This window comes from Pelmatolapia mariae, linkage group LG6 (assembly GCF_036321145.2).
Source record: "Pelmatolapia mariae isolate MD_Pm_ZW linkage group LG6, Pm_UMD_F_2, whole genome shotgun sequence".
Taxonomy (NCBI): domain Eukaryota; kingdom Metazoa; phylum Chordata; class Actinopteri; order Cichliformes; family Cichlidae; genus Pelmatolapia; species Pelmatolapia mariae.
Genome location: NC_086232.1, coordinates 21,476,168 through 21,499,678, shown reverse-complemented (window position 1 = coordinate 21,499,678; position 23,511 = coordinate 21,476,168). Strand labels below are relative to the sequence as shown.

The window sequence follows — 23,511 nt, the reverse complement described above, 5'->3', positions numbered from 1 at the left end:
ATCAAAATGTCAATAATTGGAGTGAGAATTATCATCAAGAGTTATACAGTACAGAACAAGCATTGCAGAGGTAGAAAGTGAAAGATTTTGAAGACTGGTTAAAAAAAAATACAGTGTCTAAAGACCCCAGATCAACTTCCATGACACTAGTGAATGACTTAGCCAAGTCAGGAATTATAGTCTCAAAGAAGGCAATCACTAGAACCCTGCACAGGAATGGACTGTGAGGTTGCAGACCAAGAAAAACTTCACTTCTGCAGAAGAGACACTTTCAAGCCACACAGAAATATACTAATTACATACTACTTATGCATATTGGAAGTGCATCCTCTGGTCAGAAGAAAAGAAACTACAGCTCTTTGGCCGGGGAGATGCTGCTTATGTTTGGAGAAAGAAGGGAGAGGCGTGCAACCCAAAGAACACTGTCCCCTCAGTGAAGCACGGTGGTGGGAGTATAATGCTGTGGGGATGCTCAATCTCATCAAGGTAAGAGGAATCATGAAGAAAGAAGGAAATGTGAAGAAGTGGACTAAAAATTAGTGAAAAAGCAGCCAATGTCCAAGGGCTACTTAAATAATTCCAAGAAAGTCTGGCTCCTTGGAAGCAAAATATAGAGAAATGAGAGGTGAGTTGTTGCACAGGACTGTTTATGGACACAATTTCCTGATAAAGTTTATTCTGATTCTGTTGGCTTAGTGTATTTACCTCTTCAGACAGCTTCTCCAGCCTTTCATCCAGCTCCAGCCGTTCAAACGCCCGCGCCTTCAGCCTGGCCAGGCCTTCCTCATACGCTGCTTCGACTGCACTGGCTGCTACATTAGCTGCCACCGCTACAGCTGTGCTGGGGTTTCCATGGGGACCTGGATCTGTGGATGTCATGGCTTTTTTCATAAAAATCTCCCCCAGGGGAAACTCCACATTAGGAATATACCGGGCTGCAGTGTTGGAGTTAGCTGGGGTCAAACTCAGGTCGTCTGCACAAGGAAGCTCACGGCAAGGAAAGCGCCGCTCCTTTAAAGCTGAAGGCCGAAGTGGCTCAAAAGGGTCGTTGTTATTGGCGGGTGCGAGCAGAGCTCCCTCGGCCACTAGGGGTAGCAGAGCAGCAGCGTCACATACACTGTTGGATTTGGAGAGGACGTAAAGGGTCTCGTACGTGTGGTTGTACTCCAGGTGGGCACGCAACGACGACAGGCTTCGGAAGCGCTTGTGCTCCCCGCAGCGAGGACAGCGGTATGGCAGGTCCAAAGATGCCATTCCGTGCAGTAACTGCCGGAGGAGGGGGGGGCGCTCACGCAGCACAACGGTAGCGCCAGTCTGAGGGCACTGAGCTCGAGCACCTGGCGGATCCTCTCATGGTGAGAACAGGGCAACTACCGGACATCAGCAGGAGAGAAGAGCCAGGTCAGTCACATGACCGCACTGGGTGGCAACATTCAGCTGGTCGTCTCACTTCATCTGCCATGGTTGCCTTTCCTAAGGTCCTAAAGAGAGGGCGAAAATACAAGTTAAAGTTTGTTGGTTTCATACAAGTATAATTCTAACATATACTGAGATAAAGTCACTCAAAGGCAAAAATCAAGTCAACTAAATAGATGCCAAGAAGCAGAGGACAAAGCTAAAACTAAACCACCTGCCAAAATACACAAGGGAAAAAAAACAACGTGCCTTTTCCAGCAACACTACACAGCTTTTCCCTGCAACAGGGCCACATAAAACTCCCATTTGAAAAAACAAACAAACATATTTTATTCACAATAGAGAAGTGAATACAAATCAGTTGTTTAAACTGAGACATTTTCCTGAGACATGAAAAATACTGGCTCATTTTGAATTTGATGATAGCAACACATCTCTAGGAAGACAGGGATGGGGCAACATAGTAGGTGATGCTAAAAAGAAACCGCTGGAAGAAGATTTTGCAAGTAATTAGGTTAACTGGCAACAGGTTAGTAACATGACAGAGCATCTTTTCTCAGCAGCAGAGGTGGGCCGAGATGTAAAATACTATGTCTACAAGAAGAAGAAGAATTTTAATATCTCATCATCTACAGTACATAATACAAACAACAGACTGAGAGAATCTGGAGAAATCTCTGTGAGCAAAGCAGGCTTGAAAATCAAATATTGGATGTCTGTGATCTTTGGGCCCTCAAGTGGCACTGCATTAACAATATGCATGATTCTGTCATGGAAATCACTGCATGGGATGAGCAAGACTTCCAGAAACCACCATCTATGAACACAGTTCACTGTGCCACTCACAAATGCAGGCAAAAGCAAAGAAGCAGCTATGTGTGAACATGATTTATCTTCTGCAGACCAAAGCTAGTTTAAAGCAGACTGAGGCAAAGTGGAAATGTTTTCTGTGGTCAGACAATTCAAAACTTCAAAATTTTTTGGGAAAACATGGACGCTGTGTCCTCCAGACCAAAGAAGACAGAGATCATCCGGCTAGTTAACAGTGCTCAGTTCAAAAGCATCTCTGGAGATATGGGGAGCATCGGTGTTTATGAAATTGGCATCTGGAAAGGTGCCATCAGTGCTTTAAGGTATATATAGGTTTTACAGCAACATACACTCCCATCCAGACAACATCACTTTCAGGGAAGGCCTTGTATATTTTAGAGAGAAGATGTTAAACTACATACTGCATCTATTACAACAGCATGACTTTATAATAGAAGAGCCCGGGTGCTGAACTGGCCTGCCGGCAGTCCAGACCTTTCACTGAAAGCAGAAAACATTTGGAGAATCTTAAAATTTAAAGAAAATACCACAAAGAAGACCCAGGACTGTTGAGCAGCTAGATTCCTCTATCAGACAAGAGCAGGACAATATTCCTCTCCTGGAGGCCCCCCGAAACTGGCTTTCTTCAGTTCCAAGATGTTTACAGACAGATGTCACACAGTGGTAAATATGGCCGTTTCTCTTCATTTTTTTAATGTCCTAATGTGAATAAAATATGGGGTTATGAGATCTGCAAAACATTACATTCTGTTTTTATTTATATTTTACCCAACTTCTCTGGAATTGGGGTTGCAAATCCTGGTTATTGTTACATTTACCTAATCTTTATTACAATATTAGAGAACAGTTTTCCTAATGTCCTCACTGCAGGCCTCTCAATATTTACTACTCCAGCTGTCTGAACACTGAAGAAATCAAAGCCTGTCTCTCTCAGCTGGAATCATAATCCATGAGTTTAGTGGTCAAGAAACATGAAACCTTTACTTCACCAAGGATTAAAAAGCAAGCTCTTGCACTTGTACTCGGGAATGGTGGGGAATTGGAAATGGATCCATTAGTGAGAGTGCTTATTAGTGCCAAGGTCATTTTCCAGTCTTAGTCTAAGAGGTCAGACTGGATAAGGCTAAATCCTTTACAAAGGGATCTGGTAACCCACAGTAGTAAAGAAAAAAAAAACCCTGATATCTTTTTTCAGAGTAACAGCCCTCATAGATAATGAAGACAAGACTAGAACATGTAAATGCATAGTAAAACTTTTCCTTGGATGCATTTCTGGGTAAAAAACCCCAAAACAAAACAAACACAGTTGCATTCAGAAACTGAAGTTAACTTAAGATATTCAAAATTATTTTTTGATTACTTTTTCCCATTTGCTATTCAGATGCAGAGCTGTGTGGGTCACTGCAAGAACACTGAATTAGTTTTTTTATCCAATTACCCAGAACTTGAAGCCCCTGATGAAATAAAAATTCAGCACACCATCCTTTTCTGGTTTCCCTGAATCAGCTTCTCTAATTACTGTAAAGCTCAGTGTTCTGTAAGTCTTAGACACCAGTGCACTGACAAAAAAATACTGAGCTCTTCACTCTGAGCCTACACAGCTACTAAATAACATCTGTAGCAAGGTCTCATTTAGAGTCAAGTCCTGCTGTGATTCATTGTCTTAATAACAAATTCAGTAAACTCATGTTCTTGGATGTATTTGTTTGCTACATTTTATTTTATAAAACTTGTTTTAAAAAAACAGTGCTTAAGACTTCAGTCACATAGAGCCTAGCAACCACCAGTTGCTAGGAAAAAATTAATATTCCCTGAGCAGTTGGTGAGTAGTTGCTGAAGGTTGCCAACAGTCACTGTGGTTGCTAAAGTCAGGCCAGGGATCCCCTAGTAACCACCGGTTAACTTCCACTCTTTGATTTGCTGCTTTCTGTTGCTAGGTGAAGCTCCTCACAAAGAGGTATGCAGTGTTGTACTAAAAACCTCCTCACGACTGCAGACTGCCACAAGCACGCACAAATATGCACGCAACTCAGCAACTTGAAAAAGTGCGACAGAAAACCAGAAACAGAGACCGTTTGCAATCAAAGTCAAAGGTGCACCTTTTAAAACATGGGCGAGGGAACGCCAGGCCTCGAGGGCCAGTTTCCTGCAGGTTTTAGACGTATCCTTGATCCAACACAGCTGATTCAAATTGCTAAATTACCTCCTCAACATGTCTTGAAGTTCTCCAGAGACCTGGTAATGAGCTAATTACTTGATTCAGGTGTGTTGACCCAGGGTGATATCTAAAGCCTGCAGGACACTGGCCCTTGAGGCCTGGAGTTGCCCACCCCTGTTTTAAAACATGTCCGTTTCACCAGTATGGCACACTCTTTACTTTGACAGCAATCACTTCTTATTTTGCTAAGTTTTACTATCGCTATGTGGTTAGTCAGTGAGTATTTGCAGACAAGTTGGCATCTTCCATGCAAATCACAGGCAAACACAACAACCTACGAGCAAGCAAAGCAATCAAAAGTTTTTTTTGATCCCTCTCTGTGATCAATTTACAACTGCCAGCAACTTCCAGTAGCCACTCGTCAACCAGTCAGGAATACATTTTTCCCTAGCAACCAGAGATAACCAGGGTCTCTAGACCCCTGTGACTGAGGCCTAAGCCCGATGCTTCCTTACATATAAAAGAATTATTCCCAGCTTTTTCAATTTAAGACTGTTTAAATGGATCTGTATCAGACTGCTGCATCCCATTTGCTGCTGCACTGAACACCACTCCCCTCAGCCACACAAAGCCCACTGGAGACACGGCGGTGGGCGATGCCTTTTTCGGTCACACTTGCCAAATCATTACCAATCTGTAAATTTGCAGTCTAGAAATAAACCAGTCATAGTTCCAATCCCAATCATTACAGAGCATATCTTTATTAGGAGTTTTGCTCATCCAAAGGTGAACATTTCCAGGCAGACTGTGATTTATAAATATAATACTGTATATTGTGTGTTGGTGTTTTTGGCTTTAGCGTGTACTCACATGGGTACTTTTAGTAACGATCCTGAGGAATCTCCATAAATCACACCCAAGGGTATTTTTTAGGAAATGTTTCCCTATTGACAAGAAAATCAAACTAGCATCATTACATGTGGACTTTATTAATGGTATCAGTTTAAATACTGGGTAGTGTATTATCTGCATTTTCAACATAGCACAAGCTACTTTCTGCTATAAGGCAAGAACCATTTTACAATGACTGTAGAGTAGTGTTTCAAAGCCATAGAAAGCTCATGCTTGAAGCAGGGATTGTTTTACCAGGTAGTTCCCACCAAACCAGCCTGTTCTCATTCCCAGGAGTCACGTATTTCCAGTCTGTCAAAGGCAGTGGGGTCTCACAGATTTGACAATGTGTCCTCTGGGACTGGTGCCATAACACAGTCGTTTATGCATCGTCACACACCGATGGTTGTAAAGGAGTTATATTTAAACACTTGCCAGCAACACGAAGGGTTAATGTTGTGAAGAGGCACATTTTAACCCAAACCACAATGTTTTCCTAAACCTTGCCAAGTAGTTTTTAGCTCCTAAATCTAACTAACAAGTGAGAGTAAAAACCAACACTGGCACTTGAACTGGAACCAACTCTCAGAGATCTCCTATCTCTCAGAAGCTTCTACAACAGCTATTAATGAGTGAAGCAGCAGGCACTGGAAGCACAATCACAAATCCCAGATGCAGACCATTCTTCACAGTGGGCTCATACACTGGAAATCCCCAGAAGTCGCACAGACTGTTATTAGACGTCTGGTAAGGCTGGATCAGGGAGTGTACTGGCAACGCGTCCCCATTTATTAAAGGAGGAGGATTTCACAGACACAGTCACTGCACTGCAGTGAGCAGGCATTCCCATCTGCTTAAAATTACTCAGTGAGGTATTTAAACAGGCAGGAAAAGGAAGGAAGCGAAGCTGCTTTTAGCCACATGTCACATCCTGTCAGTGGAGCTCAGCTGAAATATTGAAAAGAAATGCATTTAATTTTCTTTATTGTGGACTATTGAATAGCAGACATTAGAAATACAAAATAGAAACTATTAGGAAGATGATGTATGATTTACTTTACTTCATATGCACAGAAAGCATATTCAGGCCTCAATAAATGGACATCATTGAAGAAACACAGTCGCTATATGACATCAAACAGAGTAAAGATATAAAATTTTATTTGTTTGCTTTAAAGTAGGTGGTAGCAGTTCAGATGATGAATAATTTCACCATCTCGTCTCAATCACTTTTATGCTATGCTCTTTTTTTAACTCATCAACTCCACTTCAGTGACCATCAGTAACAACAAAAAGCCATCGGTCCCATCAGATCAGCTATCCCATCTGCCTCAAACATTTTGCAACCTTTAACTGCCAACTGAAAGGCTGTGTGGCCAAACACAGATCAGCTTTACAAGCTGTCCTTTAAAACTGAGTAGAAGCACTAGAAATGTGAGGGAACGCTTTATGATAGCTTACGTTCTCGTAACTGCACTGATCACATCTGCAAAAACCTCAAAGCTACAATTGTATTTCAGTACTATTTTGGGATTCGAGCATATTCAGAATGGCTCCATAATAATGATCCCACAGAGCAGCCACGCAGTGCAGTGGCAAAATATCGCTGAGAGAGTGCACTACTCAGCATCAAGCAGCACAGTAAGCTTGTGTACGGTATTTACAATACAACAATCATATTTACAGTCATACTTTCACAAAATCTTTGGTTTTACCCTCACAAAGGGTAGCGAGACATATAGACAGATCACACATCCTAAACAGCAATTAATTCCTAATAAAGTTAATAATGTAGAAATTTAAAAAAAAAAAAAAAACTGCCAATATGCAAATGTGGTTAAATTCATCTTATTATTGTGCATTTAGACAGTTCATTAAACAGTTGAGTTAAATGCAAAGGCTCCAAGCCTAAATGTACTTCCAGAAGGGTTAGTTTTCACAACTATATTACTGATATTGATAGTTATAGTCACTGATAGCTCAGGCACAGTGCGGTTGCCTGCTGTTGTGTCCCACCTGCTTCAAGGTTTGACGTATTGTGGGTTCAGAAATGCTCTTCTACATACCTTGAGTAGAATGGCACTATACCAAGTCCAGTCCATTTACCATTTATATTATAAATATATATTTCAATTCAACAGTCACTTCAAGGCACTTTATACTGTAAGGCCTAGAGACTACAATAAACAGAGAGAAAACCCCAAAAGTCAGACAATGATCAATCACTTGGTGACAGTGGGAAGGAAAAACTCCTTTTTAACAGGAAGAAACCTCTGGCAGAACAAGGCCAATTTTAATTTAGCGAGGCATCATTTCCACAAGCTTATGCAGCGTCACAACATTTATTTCTGTCTGTCTGATCTTGTCACAGTCATGAGAGAGTCGCTCAATTTTTATAAATTAAATTCTTCGAGTTGGTGACTTTTCTTTTGGCCAGGCATTGTATTTACAGTTTACTTAGTCAAATATAATAAGTTCTAATAAGTTCAGTTATTCCATATTTACAGTACATAATAACGTACAAATATCAGTAAAAAACTAAAAATCAATTCAAGTTACAACCAACATTTTTACTGGTGCGATGGGACCACAAATATACCCTTTACTGGCAGTTTTGTATTTCTTTATTGAGTAATTCAAATGGAGAGATTTAATGAAAAGCTACTTTTTAAAGGGTTTTTTGCTGGGAAACAGTAACAATCTCATTGTTAAACCCACAGAAGCTTTCAGACAGTCAAACAAGACGCAAAATAAGTCCAGTCAACAATCTATAAACCTATGACCTATTTGAGTGTAAGAGGGAGGGCTTCATTTTGTGGTCCTGTACAACAAGGTCAAAGACTGAAAGTTATGGTATTAGGCATAAATGACTCTTTATTCATTGCTGTTTGCATTGGGGTGGTAATCTGAAGTCAGGGTTTGTTTAAAAGTGAAACGTGGTCTACCCTCCCACGGGGATTCTGCACATCAAGCAAGATGTCAAAGGTGAAAAGAGTCCAATTCAAAGAGAAGATAGAGATAGATATAAAGATATAGAAAAGTAATAATAAAGAATAAGAAATCTATCAGGACACACAGAGGTGTGAGGGTGGGTGAGAACAGGGCAGATAGAGGGAGTGAAAGTGTTTCTCAGCAGAAGAGGTAATAACAGGTTTTAATACTGAAGTAATCTGCAGACTAGAGAGAAAAGCAACCGGGAGGTGTCAATTTTGAGCTTTGATTAGAAGGGGTTGTTTTTAATCGCAGGATTGATAACGTATAGTGCTTAAGAAATCTATTAGACCACCATTCAATGTAAGGTTTTGGACACAGCTATCCCAAAATTAACAGTATTGGTAATTACTAAAATCATTTGTTATGTTTCTGTAATGCTTAACCAGCCAGTATGTTCAAGTTCTTTGAGCAAAACGGGATATTTTGAATATTATGTTGTTATCCATGAATTTTCAAATTCATATTTTACACGAAAAGAAAAAAATATGAAAGCAGAACATCATTTTTTGATAAAAACGTCAAATTAAATTTATTTAATTAAATTCCTGAATAAAAAATAAAATGCATTAGTGGCTGAATGTTATCCTTGATTCATTTCTGACCACTGTGCTCAAATTTGGATATAAAACCATGAATTCAACTGTTATTTTCCTAATAAATAAAACAATTATTTTTAGTTTTAAACACATTTTCAGTATAAATTGTTACGTGACATAAAACTGTCATATCGTGATATTATTTTTTGTTTATTTTTTTTGTCTGTCCCATTTGGTTCTTTAGCCGTCAGAATTGTTGTCTGAAGACCAACAAGGATACCAAATGGATTTATTTTGCCAAATGGATCATCATGGCATTGCCGTATTGGTCCATTTGATCAAACTTTGTTGTTATTATTTATTTTATTTTCAGTTGTTACAGATGGGACAGACATGACTGGGGGATAGGAAAGGGAGAAAGAAAGAGAGGAAGGAAAAGAAAAACAGAAGGGAAAAGGGACAGTGAGAAAGGGCACTTACAAAGACAAAGAGAGAAAAAAAAATCTCCTGGATCACCTGTTGAGAGAAAAAGAAGAGAAAACAAGCAAAAAAAAACCAAAACAAAGCAACATACTAAACACAACACCATCACGTTAATCTAGCTAAGTGTGAACAGCAGTAAATACTAAATATTGAATGTTGTTGTGCAGCACGCAGGACAGACAGCGCACAATGTGCTTTGAAGTAGCGGCTAAGAAAGGTGTAGTTTATGTCTACGAACAGTGAACACCCGTGTGCAAACCTGTGTGGATCAGCGCGCTTGTATACAAAAGGTTTCTCCATGTAATGGTCTGCTAGAGGGTGTGGAGGGCCATAGCCCCGTCCCCCAGGGCATGAAGCAGGCATGGAGGAGATCCAGGCTCCAGACATCCAGAGGCCCCAGAGTGCGAGAGCCAAAGGAGTACCACTGGAGGGGCATCCGTGCCACCCTCCTGGGAAGGGCTGAGGAGATCCCCAGACGAGGGGTCACCCAGTAGCCACGGAGTAGAAGCCAGAGGGGGCTGCACCGGCGTGCCCGCCGGCTCTGCCGGCAGCCAGCTGTGCCAGAGTGAACCAAGTCGCAGGCCCCGAGGCCGGAGGCCCGAGGGCCCCCTTTGCCCCGGAAGAGGCCTGACCGAGCGACAGGCACCAGGCCCCGTTAAGTAGCCACCGGGAGTGAGCCGGTGCATACCTGAGCGCCCAGCCCCGGACACCAAGAACCACCAATGCACCAACCCCTGAGGGCATCAGTTACCGGCAGGGAGTGTGGTGAGGGGAGATAGGCCTCCACACTTTGGAGGGCCTGGGAGTTCCCAGGGAGGTGGAGTCTAAGACCTGACATATAGACACAGACAAACAGGCACACACAGACACAAACATGCTTTCCCACCCTCATGCACACATATACAAACACTCAGCACTCACCCAACGTAGGGATAGACATACATGGACATGTACACACAATCATACTCCCCAAACATACTCTATATCCCGGGTCCAGGTACCCTCACCCCCAGAGGGGGAAACGGCACCCAGACCCAAGAGAAGTGACCCTTTCCCCCGGGGTGGAGGCAAGCAGACCGCCCCAGGCTCCGCAGCAGCAGGGAGGCCAATCGGACAGCCAACACCAACTCCCAGTCCCCCGCCCCGATGGCTAGTAGAGAACGGGGGTGTGTGAAGACCCCATACCTCCCTCCTCCCGCTCATGTGTAGTGTTGCTGCGTGTTGTTCTAAAGTGCATTTAAAACAAGGGAGGGCATGGTGCTGCTGCCAGAGAGCAGCAGGTGTTAGCACGGCCCCTCCTGTGATATTATTGCTATAGCAACACCAAGTGTTTACATTCCATAGTGCACACAAGCTCGGGCATGTCTGAGAGAGCTGCAAGAGCCACGTGTCAGCCTTGTATGACAATTTAGTATCTGAAAATAGAGCTGCTTTAACAACCTCCAACAAGTACTTATATACCCAAGAAAACTTGCCGTTAAAGGTGGAAACAACAAACCTGTTTCACCACTTGAGGCAAAGAATACATCATCAAGTATAACCAGGCTAAAAAGGAGAAGATAACATCCCAGTAGAGCTGGGGGATATAAGATTTTTTCATTTCACGATATGTTTTTTTCATTTCTGGCGATAACGATATATATCACGATATAAGCCAAATAACTACATTTGTAAGATTTAAATGTGCCGTTGCTCACAAGTAAAATGTGAAATAATCTGCAGCTTGTTTTAATTTAAATATTTATTTCCCATAATAAGTTCAACAGGGTAGATGTACTTAAGGAACATGAGACTTCAGTTTCAGATAAATAAAGGCAAATATTGCAAACTAGAGCTGGGCGATATAAGATTTTTTCATATCACGATATGTTTTTTTCATTTCAGGCGATAACGATATATATCACGATATAAGCCAAATAACTATATTTGTAAGATTTAAATGTGCCGTTGCTCACAAGTAAAATGTGAAATAATCAGCAGCTAGTCTTGATTTTACTATTTATTTCCCATAATAAGTTCAACAGGGTAGATGTACTTAAGGAAAATGAGACTTTTTCAGATAAATAAAGGCAAATATTGCAAACTACACAAAAGGCAGCCGCTAAAGCGTTTAAGTTTCAAAATAGAACAAACAAAACAAACTACTAAATTGTCAATTCCACTTAGAAACAAAATATTAATTCTAAAAATAAATCTCAGTTTGTTTTACAGAAGAACAGACAAAATTGACTAACTTTTGTCAATATCAAATAAACTGAGAACTAAAAGGAAATTTTCAATCTCTCCTTGTATAGCTTTCTGAACTTTCTGAATCCTTTATCATCCGCAACTGAAAATAGTTGTGGATGATTACTATACCTTTCTAATGTGACGTTGTTGTCCCTGGCTCTCTTTCTCTCTCTCTCTCCCTCCCGCTCTGTTCCTGTGCTACTGGAGTGTAACTACCGCCCCTCCCCCCTCTTCCCAGCGCAAAGCGCAAGGCTCGTGTGCGGAGTGAAGTGGAAAAAAAGTGCGAGAGAGAGAGGGTGAGAGAAAGAAAGAAAAAAAAACCCCACGGGTCGCCATAAGGAGCCGGCGCGCGTCGTTCACGTCAAAGATCCGGCTCTAAGAGCCATTTCGTTCGCGACCGACACATCACTACGAAATACTACTGCTACTACTAATAATAATAATGATGTGCGACTTGGCACTTGTGCTGTACGTAACAAGTCACGTGACGCTGCGGCTGTGATTGGTTCGGCTCTGCGCTTCTTAATTTGGATTGGCTGTTCTTCTTTTCTTTTTTTTAAGAGAGCAAGAGAGAGATGAGGTCTATCGCAATAGTTTAATTTTTCTATCGAGAAAAAGTTATTTCGCAATACATATCGTTATCGTTTTATCGCCCAGCTCTATTGCAAACTACACAAAAGGCAGCCGCTAAAGCGTTTAAGTTTCAAAATAGAACAAACAAAACAGACTACTAAATTGTCAATTCCACTTAGAAACAAAATTTTAATTCTAAAAATAAATCTTAGTTTGTTTTACAGAAGAACAGACAAAATTGACTAACTTTTGTCAATATCAAATAAACTGAGAACTAAAAGGAAATTTTCAATCTCTCCTTGTTGTATAGCTTAGCTTTTCAAACAGTTTTAACAGTTACTTTAGTCTGACAAAAGCCGAATGACGAATTAGCGCTTTCAGTCAGAGATTGAGCATGCACCGGTTTATTGTATTTCCAGACTTGCTTTCGGCACAATTTACAGTGCGCGCTACTCTGTTTTTTGTCAGACTTGAAATAGCCGAAATACCTTCACACTACGGAACTTCTATGGCCCTTCCGTTCGACAATCTCTCCGGCATTGGAACCATCATCGGGTTTTTCTTCGGTAACCTTCGGTCACGCTCTCGGTTGATTTTTCTCTAGTCGGCACACTCATTTCCTTCATTACCTGGGCAGCCCGGCTAGCTGCTTCCCAAACAAATACACATGTGCGCCTTGGCACTTGTGCTGCACGTGACAAGTCACGTGACGTGACGCTGCGGCTGTGATTGGTTCGGCTCTGCGCTACTTAATTTGGATTGGCTGTTCTTTTTTTTTTTCTTTTTTTTTAAGAGGACAAGAGAGACGAGGCCTATCGCAATAGTTAAATTTTTCTATCGAGAAAAAGTTATTTCGCAATACATATCGTTATCGTTCTATCGCCCAGCTCTACATCCCAGGTATAGTTATTGCAGGTTTGCTTGAAATATCGAGATATAATTTTGAGGCTATGTCATCCATGTCTAATTCCAATGTGTTTTCATATTATCCTTTACTTGAATGATCTTCTTTTAACTATCTATCATGCTTTAAGTGGGTTCCATGTGGCTAATTAACATATCATTACATAAGCAAATTTTTATAATGATGATGGTTATGATAAGAGATAATTATTGTAACCACTTATTTTTATGTTTAGGGAAGAGCAACCTGAATTATTTTCTGTAGCTACAATTTCAATGTTCACATCCTTGCAGTTATGCAATTCAGGGCTGTGGTTGGACTGGAGGCGATCCCAGTTGTCGTGGGACGAGAGGTGGGCATACCCTGGGCCAGGCTTTTGAAAGGCTAACACAGAGGGATTTGTTTAAACCAACAGCCAACTGGAATCACTAATTAACCTAACACACTAGTTGCTGGACTGTGTGAGGATGCCGGAGGGAACCCACGCAGGCCTGGGGATAACGTGCACACAGACAGGCCCCAGCTAGCTGATGGATTCAAACCCAGGATTTTCTCGCTGTGAGATGACAGTGGTACCAAATGCACAACCATACAGCCATACAGCCAAACAGCTGCTGTGAGCACTAAGAGACATGTAAAAGTACTTCTTTGAAATGACAGATCTTTAAGGACACAACAACTTAAAGGATTAGTCTTTGCTAATTAATATAAAACAGATGAAGTGAGCCTGAAAGGTAAAGCTAACAAAGGAAGTTGCTAAATAATGAAATATAAACTAGCAATTAACTAGCCTGCCACAAGATAACCAGGTTGACCTAAGTAGTGTGAGGTGAACTCTAACTTTTTGGAGCTACACCCAAATTTCTCTGCAGCATTTCCCCCTTGCTCAAAATGTACTTTTGGGGGGTGAGTGTAATCACTACAATTTACCAGGGTTCCCTAAATGCCTCACATGCAGGCAATGGGTAGCTGTCGTGTGAAATGTCTACAACCTCAATGCTGCAGAACAGATAAAGAGCAGACATGCATGCATTTGTTTAGAGAGATAACAAATGTTAATGCTGTTTTTCAAAATCTAACAATAATTGAACAGGAGGGGATAACTGCTGAAAATAGTCCAGATTGGCTAAACCATCTCTGCCACTGACGAGACCTGAGAAACAAAGAAACTGATTGGCATCAGCTGCTGCATTCAGGCCTCACAATAATTGCCTTATTCACATCAGCAAATCGTTTCTAAGCAGGTGTACACACTTCTCACTCTGCTCTATCCAAAGCCACAACATCCTGTTTATGTGCTATATTTTTGTTATTGTTGATCAAGCTCAGGTTTAAACACCTGTTTATGTGTTTATTACTGAGGATATTGTTCCAACTGTACAACTACTTTCTATTAATGCTCATTATGGTCCTTGTAAGTGATTTTAAGAGTCTCTGACTGAACTGTGTTTAGCGTAGCTGGAGTTTCAAACTCCTTACATTACCTGCATGAGGACAATGAACACTGCTGCAGCGACTGCAACAGAAAGCTCAATCTCTGCACCATGTGCATAAATCATGAGCTGGCCCTCAGGCTGCATTAATGATATGCCTATTAAAGGTTCAGCTCTAAAGGATAAACACCAAATGATGGTCTGAATTCATTTATAAATAATAAAAGCGACCAGTCACAAGCGAAATACCCCCTCAGTCTCGCAGTCTTTGTTTCACAGGCTGTCACTGGGGTTCTATCACGCAGTCACTTCAGATTTATTTCTGTGTGCTCGCGCTCGCCGACAAAGATTTGTTTTGCTCGGAGGTGTGAGGAGGAGAATGACTCAAGGTGTATCACAGCCTTCATGCCAGTCCTCTGCAAAGCATCACTTGGAGATGCTGTAGCGCTGAGCTCGAGCTGGTGCAAGCCTCTCGGAGAGGTGCGACACGATCATCCTCCTCGACCCACGCTTTAACAATGGAGCCGTTATCCCTGCTGGTATTTCTCCTTTGGAAAATGTGCTCCTCCCACTACAGTTAATACCATGATAAAAACGCAGAGCAAAATAAACAAAGTGCGACAAAATGTTTCACATCACCCCGCCCCAGTGCTCTGCGTGGCTTCCAGTTGTATCAAGAATAATTAAAGGGGACACGGATGAGAATCCTTCAGAGTTTTGACACGTTACAGTACACTATAGGCTCCTTTATAAACTTAATGAGAGGTTTAGTGAAAGCTCCTAAAGCCTTTTGGGCTACATGACTACATCAAAGTATGTTAGCCCTGAGTAAGCCATGGGACTCCCCTGACAGGACAACCTCATAGCCTTGGGCCTATTACCTGACAACAAAGGACAAGCCTAATCGCTTATGTCGAAAAAAAATGGTAAACTTCAGTTATTACTCGTCTGAAGCATTTCATCTCATGTCACAGTATTACTCAAAAACCCTTTCATTTTTGTTTTTAAACTCTTTCTGGATATCTGGTCAAAAACAAACAAGCAGATACATGACATTTTACATCTCTGTAGCATCAGAATCAATTAAAACAAAACAGGACATCAAATCAAACTTTTTTTCCTATTTTAGCATCTAAGACCAAGTATGTCTATGAAGTTTCTCAGTCATCCAAGTCATCGTAGTCTAAGGAGCTTGGAAAGAAAAGCATCTGGACTTCTTTAAGTTGCTTGAAGACGTGTCACCTCTCATCCGAGAAGCTTCTTCAGTTCTAAGAGTCAAATGGTGGAGAGTCCCAGACTTAAACCCAGTGGGAGCATTGAGATGGGAGTTTTGAGATCCCTTCCCAGACGCCTTAACACCCACTCACACCCTGGGCCATCTGACCTCAGGAAATCACTTGATAGGGTGGGGCCAGGTTTCACAATGAGCTCACCCGAAACCCTGGCTGATTGTGACCCACACCCGTCTTCACGTCTTGGCTCATGTGATTAGGTAGAGGATCATCAGGGGGTCCTTCCTCCCTCTTTGGGGGGATACTCCCACTGGGTTTAAGTCTGGGACTCTCCACCATTTGACTCTTAGAACTGAAGAAGCTTCTCGGATGAGAGGTGAAACGTCTTCAAGCAACTTAAAGAAGTCCAGACGCTTTCCTTTCCAAGCTCCTTAGACTAAGACCAAGTACTAACCACTGCTGTGGTAAGCAACAAGCCCTAATAAAGGATGTTTATAAGCAAGCTAATAGTAAGAGTGATGTTAACTATAGGTTTGTGGTTTCCATCTGGTGCTAAACTACAAGCTAGCAAGGTGGATCTATTGACTGTATTTATGCCTTGTATATACTCTATATACTTGGCCACTTTAATTTTTAGTACTTTTTATATTTACTGTGCATAAAAAATAATGTTAAGATTTTACACTGATCAAAATAACTGGCAACAGTTCTGGCAGGGAATACAGGATATCACCAACTACACATTTTACAACAAAAATCCGTGGACAATATGAGACATCACAACAGAACTCAGTCTTTTCTTCTCAGCCCCCTCTGGGCTCCAGAGCCCAGACGCTAACCCCACAGGAACATCAAGGTAGAGGAGTGTTCAGGTCAGTGAACATGAGGAATCCTGCTGCTTCCAGGTAAAAGCATGTGAATACTACCTGTCACATGTATATATCGGTATATTCTACTACTCCCTGAGACAAGCCCTCATCCCTCTCCGTCTGAAATCTGTAGCAATCATGATCCACCGAAAAGCCATGACTCTCCATCCGCACTGTGCTGATCCACCTAGAATACCAAGGGAGCAATGTGAAGATGCTTTTTATTTACTGTAGCTCAGCCTTCAGCGCAATCATCCTGCAGATTCTAGTGAGCAAGATGTCCAATTTAGGTTTGACTGGATAAAGGACTTTCTCACAAATCAGCCTCAAACAGTGAAACCTGTTCCCCACTTCTCCGCCACTCACTGAGCACTGGTTCTCCCACAGGCTGTGTGTTGAGTCTACTGCTATTTGGCCTCTACACCCAAGACTACAGTGGACCCCAGTAACACCATCATCAAATTTGCAGATGATACCACCTCATTTCAGAGTGGTATGTCTACCTAGATGAGATGCTGAAAACATCTTCATCTCTGCTGACCTATCCTGGACTGCGAATACCCCAGCAGATAACCAAAAGGCACAGCAGCGACTTTACTTCCTGGGAGGACTCAGGAAGAACAATCTGGGCCAAAAGCTGCTTGTGACCTTTTACGGCTCCTCCATAGAGAGTGTACTGACATATTGTATCACAGTGTGGTACAGGAACTGCACAGAAGCAGAGAGAAGGCTTCAGAAGATCATGAACACAGCTCAGAGGTGCCTGCAGGACTTGTTTACCTCCAGCTGCCTCAAAGGATCTCGCGCATCCTAGTTCTCACCTGTTTGACCTGTTGCCCTCTGCCAGGCACTGGCAGTCCCTCAAATCAAGGACAAACAGACTCAGAAACAGTTTCAAGTGCCATAACAACACTGAACCTCAATATGCAGACTCTCCACCGTCACTACCACCTCCTCTTCCTGCAAGAATTTCTTTCCCGTGTAATATCACATCGAACAGCAAAACTTGCTCAATGAGCATATCTCAAAGACTTATAAACATTTACTCTGCAAATGACTGTTCCCCTTTGCATTGTATATTGTCAATGAAAGCCTGTGTTAAACACCACACAAACCAGCTCCTAATAATATCTGACAGCTAACTGCATTAATAAATTCTCAAAAAAGGACCAACAGTTGAAAGGGCCAAATTAATGACTTAGCAAACAGCAGTCTACTAGCACGTGTGTGTTACTCACATATGGGCCACACTCTTTATTGTTATATCCATAAGAGGGGGGAACTAGCTAACACCAAAACACTTTTTGTACGAGTAATCTTGTTTATTTCTGCTCTCACATTAACCATGTGGCAGTGTGCATGAACTGATTAGCTTTTGCTTGTTTTTTTTTTTTGTTTTTTTTAACCATCTTGTAAAGTTTCTTTTCTGTTTCAGAAAAGACCATTATGCAGGATATGCTCTGTGGCTAGCGCCTTGTGATTGACAAGACAGATATCTGATTTGAAAACAGATGGTGACAGCGAAAACGCTCATCAAGAAACTTCAAAACAGGACTAACAGAACTTATGGTGATACGGTAGTGACGTCCATATGTTATACTGTCTGTTGTTTCATTGGCTACATTTATCGTAGGTATTAGGGTCAATATTGAAGCTGAGGCTGGCTTTGTAGAGAATTTCTTTTCACCGTTTGCCATCCAGACCAGAGCTTTACCATTTATGCTCAGTGCAATCCTTCACCACCTCTGAAACGTCTCTTTTAGCAGCAATGACAAAAAAGCCCTATAGGCATCCCTGTGAGCAGCGTACACTGAAGACACACAGACAGACATGCACCAGTTGCTTGGAGAGCATAATGACCATTTAGTAGCTAAAGAGTCAGCTCTTTAATGCAAGAGCTGATAGAGACCAAAGACAGCTACTTGTTGTGCTAACACCTTGATTCCACTGATCCTAAAAACTGCCAAAGACATCTGATTTTGTGGGTTTAAAGTGTATATATATATATATACACTTACATGTTCTAAACACAGAGCTTTAAAAAAGCTAAAACTAATAAAACTATACCTTCTACTGCAGTGACTGAATAGCTGCCATTGCACTGCAGCTCAGGCGTGTCCCCTGGGAAAAAATTGCTTTTAGTACCCCATTATAGATGATAGCTTCACTGTTATTTCAGTCCTCTAGAGATCTGTGCAAACTTAGAAAACTGATCAGTTTTTAAGCAATAATGCCAAAAAGGCTCTGTTAGCATCTCCTCAAATGTAAATATTTCAAAACATTCCTGATTTTCAATTACCAAAAAAACTAAAAACAAATAACCACCCAACTATAAAACGCTGTAGTTCACACAAAACCAAATAATTTTAATATGTTAATTTGTGAATAAATATTTCTGTATTTCTGATAACTGGTAAAAAAAAAAAAAAAAAAAAAAAAAAAAAAACAAACCTACGCATCAGATTGCATTAATAAAGGAAAGTCATTTATAGTAGTACTCCTGTGATGGAATAATACCACTTTGCTTGAAGTTCCTTGTGCGTTTACTACAGTGCACACAAAAAAAGTGGTAAGGAAATGTAATAAAGTTCAACAGATGTGTTCAGTATTAAGATTTTGACACATCGGTCCTTTTTACAACTGGAGGATAGGATGTATTAATCAGAACTTTTCTTCTGGTGTCTGGGCAGTTGCCCACTTTACTCTGATGAGCATCGAGCTCGGGACAGGACAAGGCTGCGACAGTGCATGAGATGAGAAGCCTCTCGCCGATCTGAGCTTATGAACAGACTCATCCTCTGGCTCGCCGCTGTCTGCTATTGATCCAGACAGCTGTTCACTGAAGCAATTACATTCAAGAATACATGTGTACATACAAGCATGCCAAGAGGATGTTGTTAGGCACACTAACGCCACAAGTCCATGCTCATTATGTGGGCAAATCTGTGCACTGTACAAATTCAATACTGACAATGTAGGCACATTTCTATTCTGCTTGTTTGTTTCCCCAGAAAATAGAGGGGTTTTACAATAATGTGGGTATGCTAATGAGGGAATATACAAAAATGCATTATTTCTGCAAATTTCTTAACAATTAATAAGATCAATTTATACGTCATACGCTTTTTTTTCAGCAATTAGTTCATTTAAACAGCTGCCTATGCAGATAACACATCTGTCACCTCCACTCAGGGATGTTACAGTATCCTGCTTTCTCTCCACTGCGCATCTTCTCTAAAGACAGCAAGCTTCTTACTGTATGTTTGCACATTAAGCCCCTCCATGCCTGCCTAAACAATAATGGGGACGAAGCTCCTATAGAGGACGTCAGGAGGAAATGATGCAGAAAATGGTCTCTGTGATTTGTGGCTGCATTTGGACTGTCTCTGAAGTCCTCTTATACTCATTAATCCTGGGCTTGTGGTGGCATAACATGCAAGTTGCAGGTGAAGAAGTGAGGGTTAAATATTTAAACAGTGTTCATAACATTTTTAGATGTCACTTTTTGATGTTTTAAGTTTAAAAACCTTAAAACAACAAATGAAGATAAGTAAATATGGCACAAGAATCATTTCTACATTAGGGTCAATACACTCGTTGATAGTCACAAGCCGTCAGAAATGCTTAAATGCCCTGGGACAGAGCCATGAGTCTGATATTCGATCTGTACTTGATGGCCAGACAAGTACTTTGTCCAGCAATGCAACTTCAACTCCAGTGTTTACAACACTCTCAGTGCTGTCTGTAGCACGCGTAGCAGGATTTACAGTCCTGTGAAAAACTGCTTCAATAGGAATTAATCAAATGCACTTGTATGACCACCTCTATGAAAGTAGATGTTTTGGTAGTTTGCTGGTCTGGAGCATACAGGTGTGTGTGTGTGTTAACAAAAGGCCAATCTTCCCAGGAATGGACTTCCCAGTAAATTCACCCAAAGGTCAGACCATGAGTACTCAGAGAAACTGCAAGAAACCCAAGAGCTACATCTTAGACTCTAACAGGCCTCAGAATGTCAAATGTTAAAGTTCATGATAGCACAATTAGAGAAAGACTGAACAAATATGGCTTGTTTGGTAGGTTACCAGGTGAAAGTCTATTCTCTCTAAGTGTCTTGCAGCACTGCTTAGGCGGTGCATTTAACAAAAACAGAGCATATCAGCACTGCTGGCACCGTGTTGGACGGGTGATGATTTGGTCTTGCTTTGCAACCATAGGACCTGGGCACCTTGCAGTCATTGACTCGACCATGAACTCCTCTGTATACCAAAGTATTCTTGAGTCAAATGTAAGGCTATCTGCCCAACAGCTAAAGTTTGGCCCAATCTGGGTCACGCAACCGGACAATGATCCCAAGCACAGCAGCACATCTACAACAGATTGGCTGAAAAGGAAAAGAATTAAAATGTTGCAATGACCCAGTTAATGTCCAGACCTCAAGACGATTGAAAAGCCCTGGCAAGATCTTAAAAGAGTCGAACTGAAGCAACACTGTAAGGAAGAGCAGGCCAAAATTCCCCCACAATGATGTGAAAGACTGATAATGTCATACAGAAAACAGTTGGCTGGCTGTACCTGATAACTGTACATCTGCAGAAATAAATAAAAATAACTAAATAATCTACGTTAAATTCTAGAAATAAAGTACATAACAAAACACAGCCAGGAGAACATGATGAGCTCCAGCACCAAAAAAAAAAAAAAAAAAAGTGTGTGTGTGTGTGTGTCTGTCTGTCTGTCTGTCTGTCTTTCAAGCCACCTTAGGCATGGCTCAACCCACACCTCATGGCTGCTACTCCAAAAAACTAGCAGACATGCTAAAATCTTACTTTGTTAATGTCTTTAGCGCCAAAACACCTATTTAACTAAATTTGTTCTTTCTCATTATTAAAACATCTCAGTTTGACTAAAGCAGATGTCACCAAGACAGCCCCAGCAAACACTTGTTTATTTCCCTTACAAGAAGCTACTTCATTCAGCTTTACATCACATTTTTCAGTTTGTTGCTCATAGTGACTCTGTCCCACCAGTGGGACCCCACCCCTCAGTTTGAGAACTGCAGACTGAAAGGATGCAGATTAAAATCTTTGGGAAAACAGCAAAGACGGTGGCAGAAGTGTAACTTCTGTGGTAGTTGGGGGACCTTTTTAAAAACTTTGATGAAACTTGGGGCAAAGTCAATGAACATTTTTAAGCAGTTTTTACCTGGACATGTCCATTTTTAATGTCCAAATAATCAATGAGATTTGAGTTAAGATAATTTAAGTTTAGATAATCCTTCAAAAAATATTTTCCAGAGGAGTGCCTGGAGGTGTCACCATGGCAAGACCTGCATCAAAGGATCCTACCAGATAGATAGCAGTACAGACAGTAAGTATTGTGCATCTGTATAAATACTTGCCTCACATGTGATCAGTCAGAAAACCATCTGTCTGCACTGACATTTGCATGACAAATGGAAACTGATGACCGACTATGCTATAAACTGACATACTGTCTGCACACAAGCATGTTGTATATAACTGCATTGCAGATAAAGGACACAGCTCTTCCTTATATAAAATGAGCACTCACAGGCCCTGACAGCTCTGTTTTCAAAAGAGTTAAATCTACTTCCACCCTGTACAAACTCAGCTCTAATCTTGCAGCCATCCCTCTTTTTTCAGCATGACTGCCCCAACTTTTGTCACATCAGATTTCTACAAACACAGCAGCAACATAAAGGCTAAGGCCCACTGACTCTGAGATTTCTCCAGCTCTGTAGTCATATGACAGTTTCCCAAACTCTAGCAGCATGCTGCCTTAAGAGCTGAGGGTACATCAGGGGAGTTTGAGGAGTCCTTCGGGTATATTATTATTATTAGACCATGCATACAGAGTCATGACTTCCTTTGACACTTTCCTCATGAATCCAAGTGTGCTCAGAGGAACAGCACAAATCTGTGCAGTGAACACTGTATAGGCTATAAGGGGGGGAAACATGCAGATTTATGCTCAAGCTGTGTGAGCACATTCAATAAGCAAACACATGCAACTTATAACAGATAGCATCCTAATATTTCTACATACAACCTGTCCAGTTCCTACAGGCCAAGGCCGGCCAAAGTCTCAGAGCGATTCCTGAAAAGCTGCATGTAGCTGTCGCCTGACAGCCGCCAGCGACGTGACAGCAACCACTGGATCATCCGGCGCTGACGATCTTTGATCCTCACATTTTGCACCGCACATGGATCAACCACAAGCAGCCGATCAAGTGGGTGTGGACGAGCGGCACCACCAAATGTTATCTCACAGCCACGAACGCCTCTGCAAGCGCGCACACATATACACACAAGCCTAGGCCCGGAGTCCAGCTTAATTCACACCGATGCTCGTGACAGCAGCCGTGCACAACGGGGAGGGGACAACCTGGCGTGTACCCGATTTTCTCCTGTGTTTTCACGGCAGCACTGGCTCCTTGCTGGACCCGGACTCCCGACGTTGCATAAAATTCGTTGCACGGGAAGAGCGGAGCGGCAGCAGTGAAGCGACAAAGCATGCACACACACACACACACTGACACAAACGTGATCGGAAGACAGAGGGACGTTGGAAAAAGCAAAAGAAACGTGCGGTCTCACTCACCTCCTAATCTTCTCCCCATTTTTCTCCCCCTCCTGCTCCAATCAAGGGACCGCTCCAGCCTTCAGTGACGTCACGCAGCCCGTCTCTGCAGCAGAGAGCAGCAGCAGGCCTGCAGAGGACGAGCAGGGAGGAGAGGAAGAGTGAGGAGGGAGGAGAGAAGGAGAAAGAGAGAGGGGGGAGAGGAGCAGATGCAAAAATGTGAATCATTAAGAAAAAAAAAAAGCCCTTCTGTCCTCAGGATAGGGAGAGGATATTGTACCAACTCAGGCTGTGGATGTGGAAACTGATTAGACATCATATTCATCCAGCTCAGCAGCTCTCCATCACAAACTGAAAAGACA

General features: G+C 41.8%; 1 protein-coding gene across 1 annotated transcript in view; it reads right to left on the bottom strand.

Annotated features, from left to right (window-relative positions):
• The window catches only part of fbxo41 (F-box protein 41), a 68,274-nt gene extending 45,024 nt beyond the window's left edge, over positions 1–23,250 (bottom strand). Inside the window, exons 1-2 of the mRNA XM_063476179.1 lie at positions 23,171–23,250; positions 706–1,481 (exon numbers count right to left, since the gene is read on the bottom strand). Coding sequence (XP_063332249.1) covers positions 706–1,254 — 549 coding nt within the window. The 5' untranslated portion in view covers positions 1,255–1,481; positions 23,171–23,250. The remainder of the gene's footprint in view (positions 1–705; positions 1,482–23,170) is intronic.
• Positions 23,251–23,511: the final 261 nt, after the last annotated feature.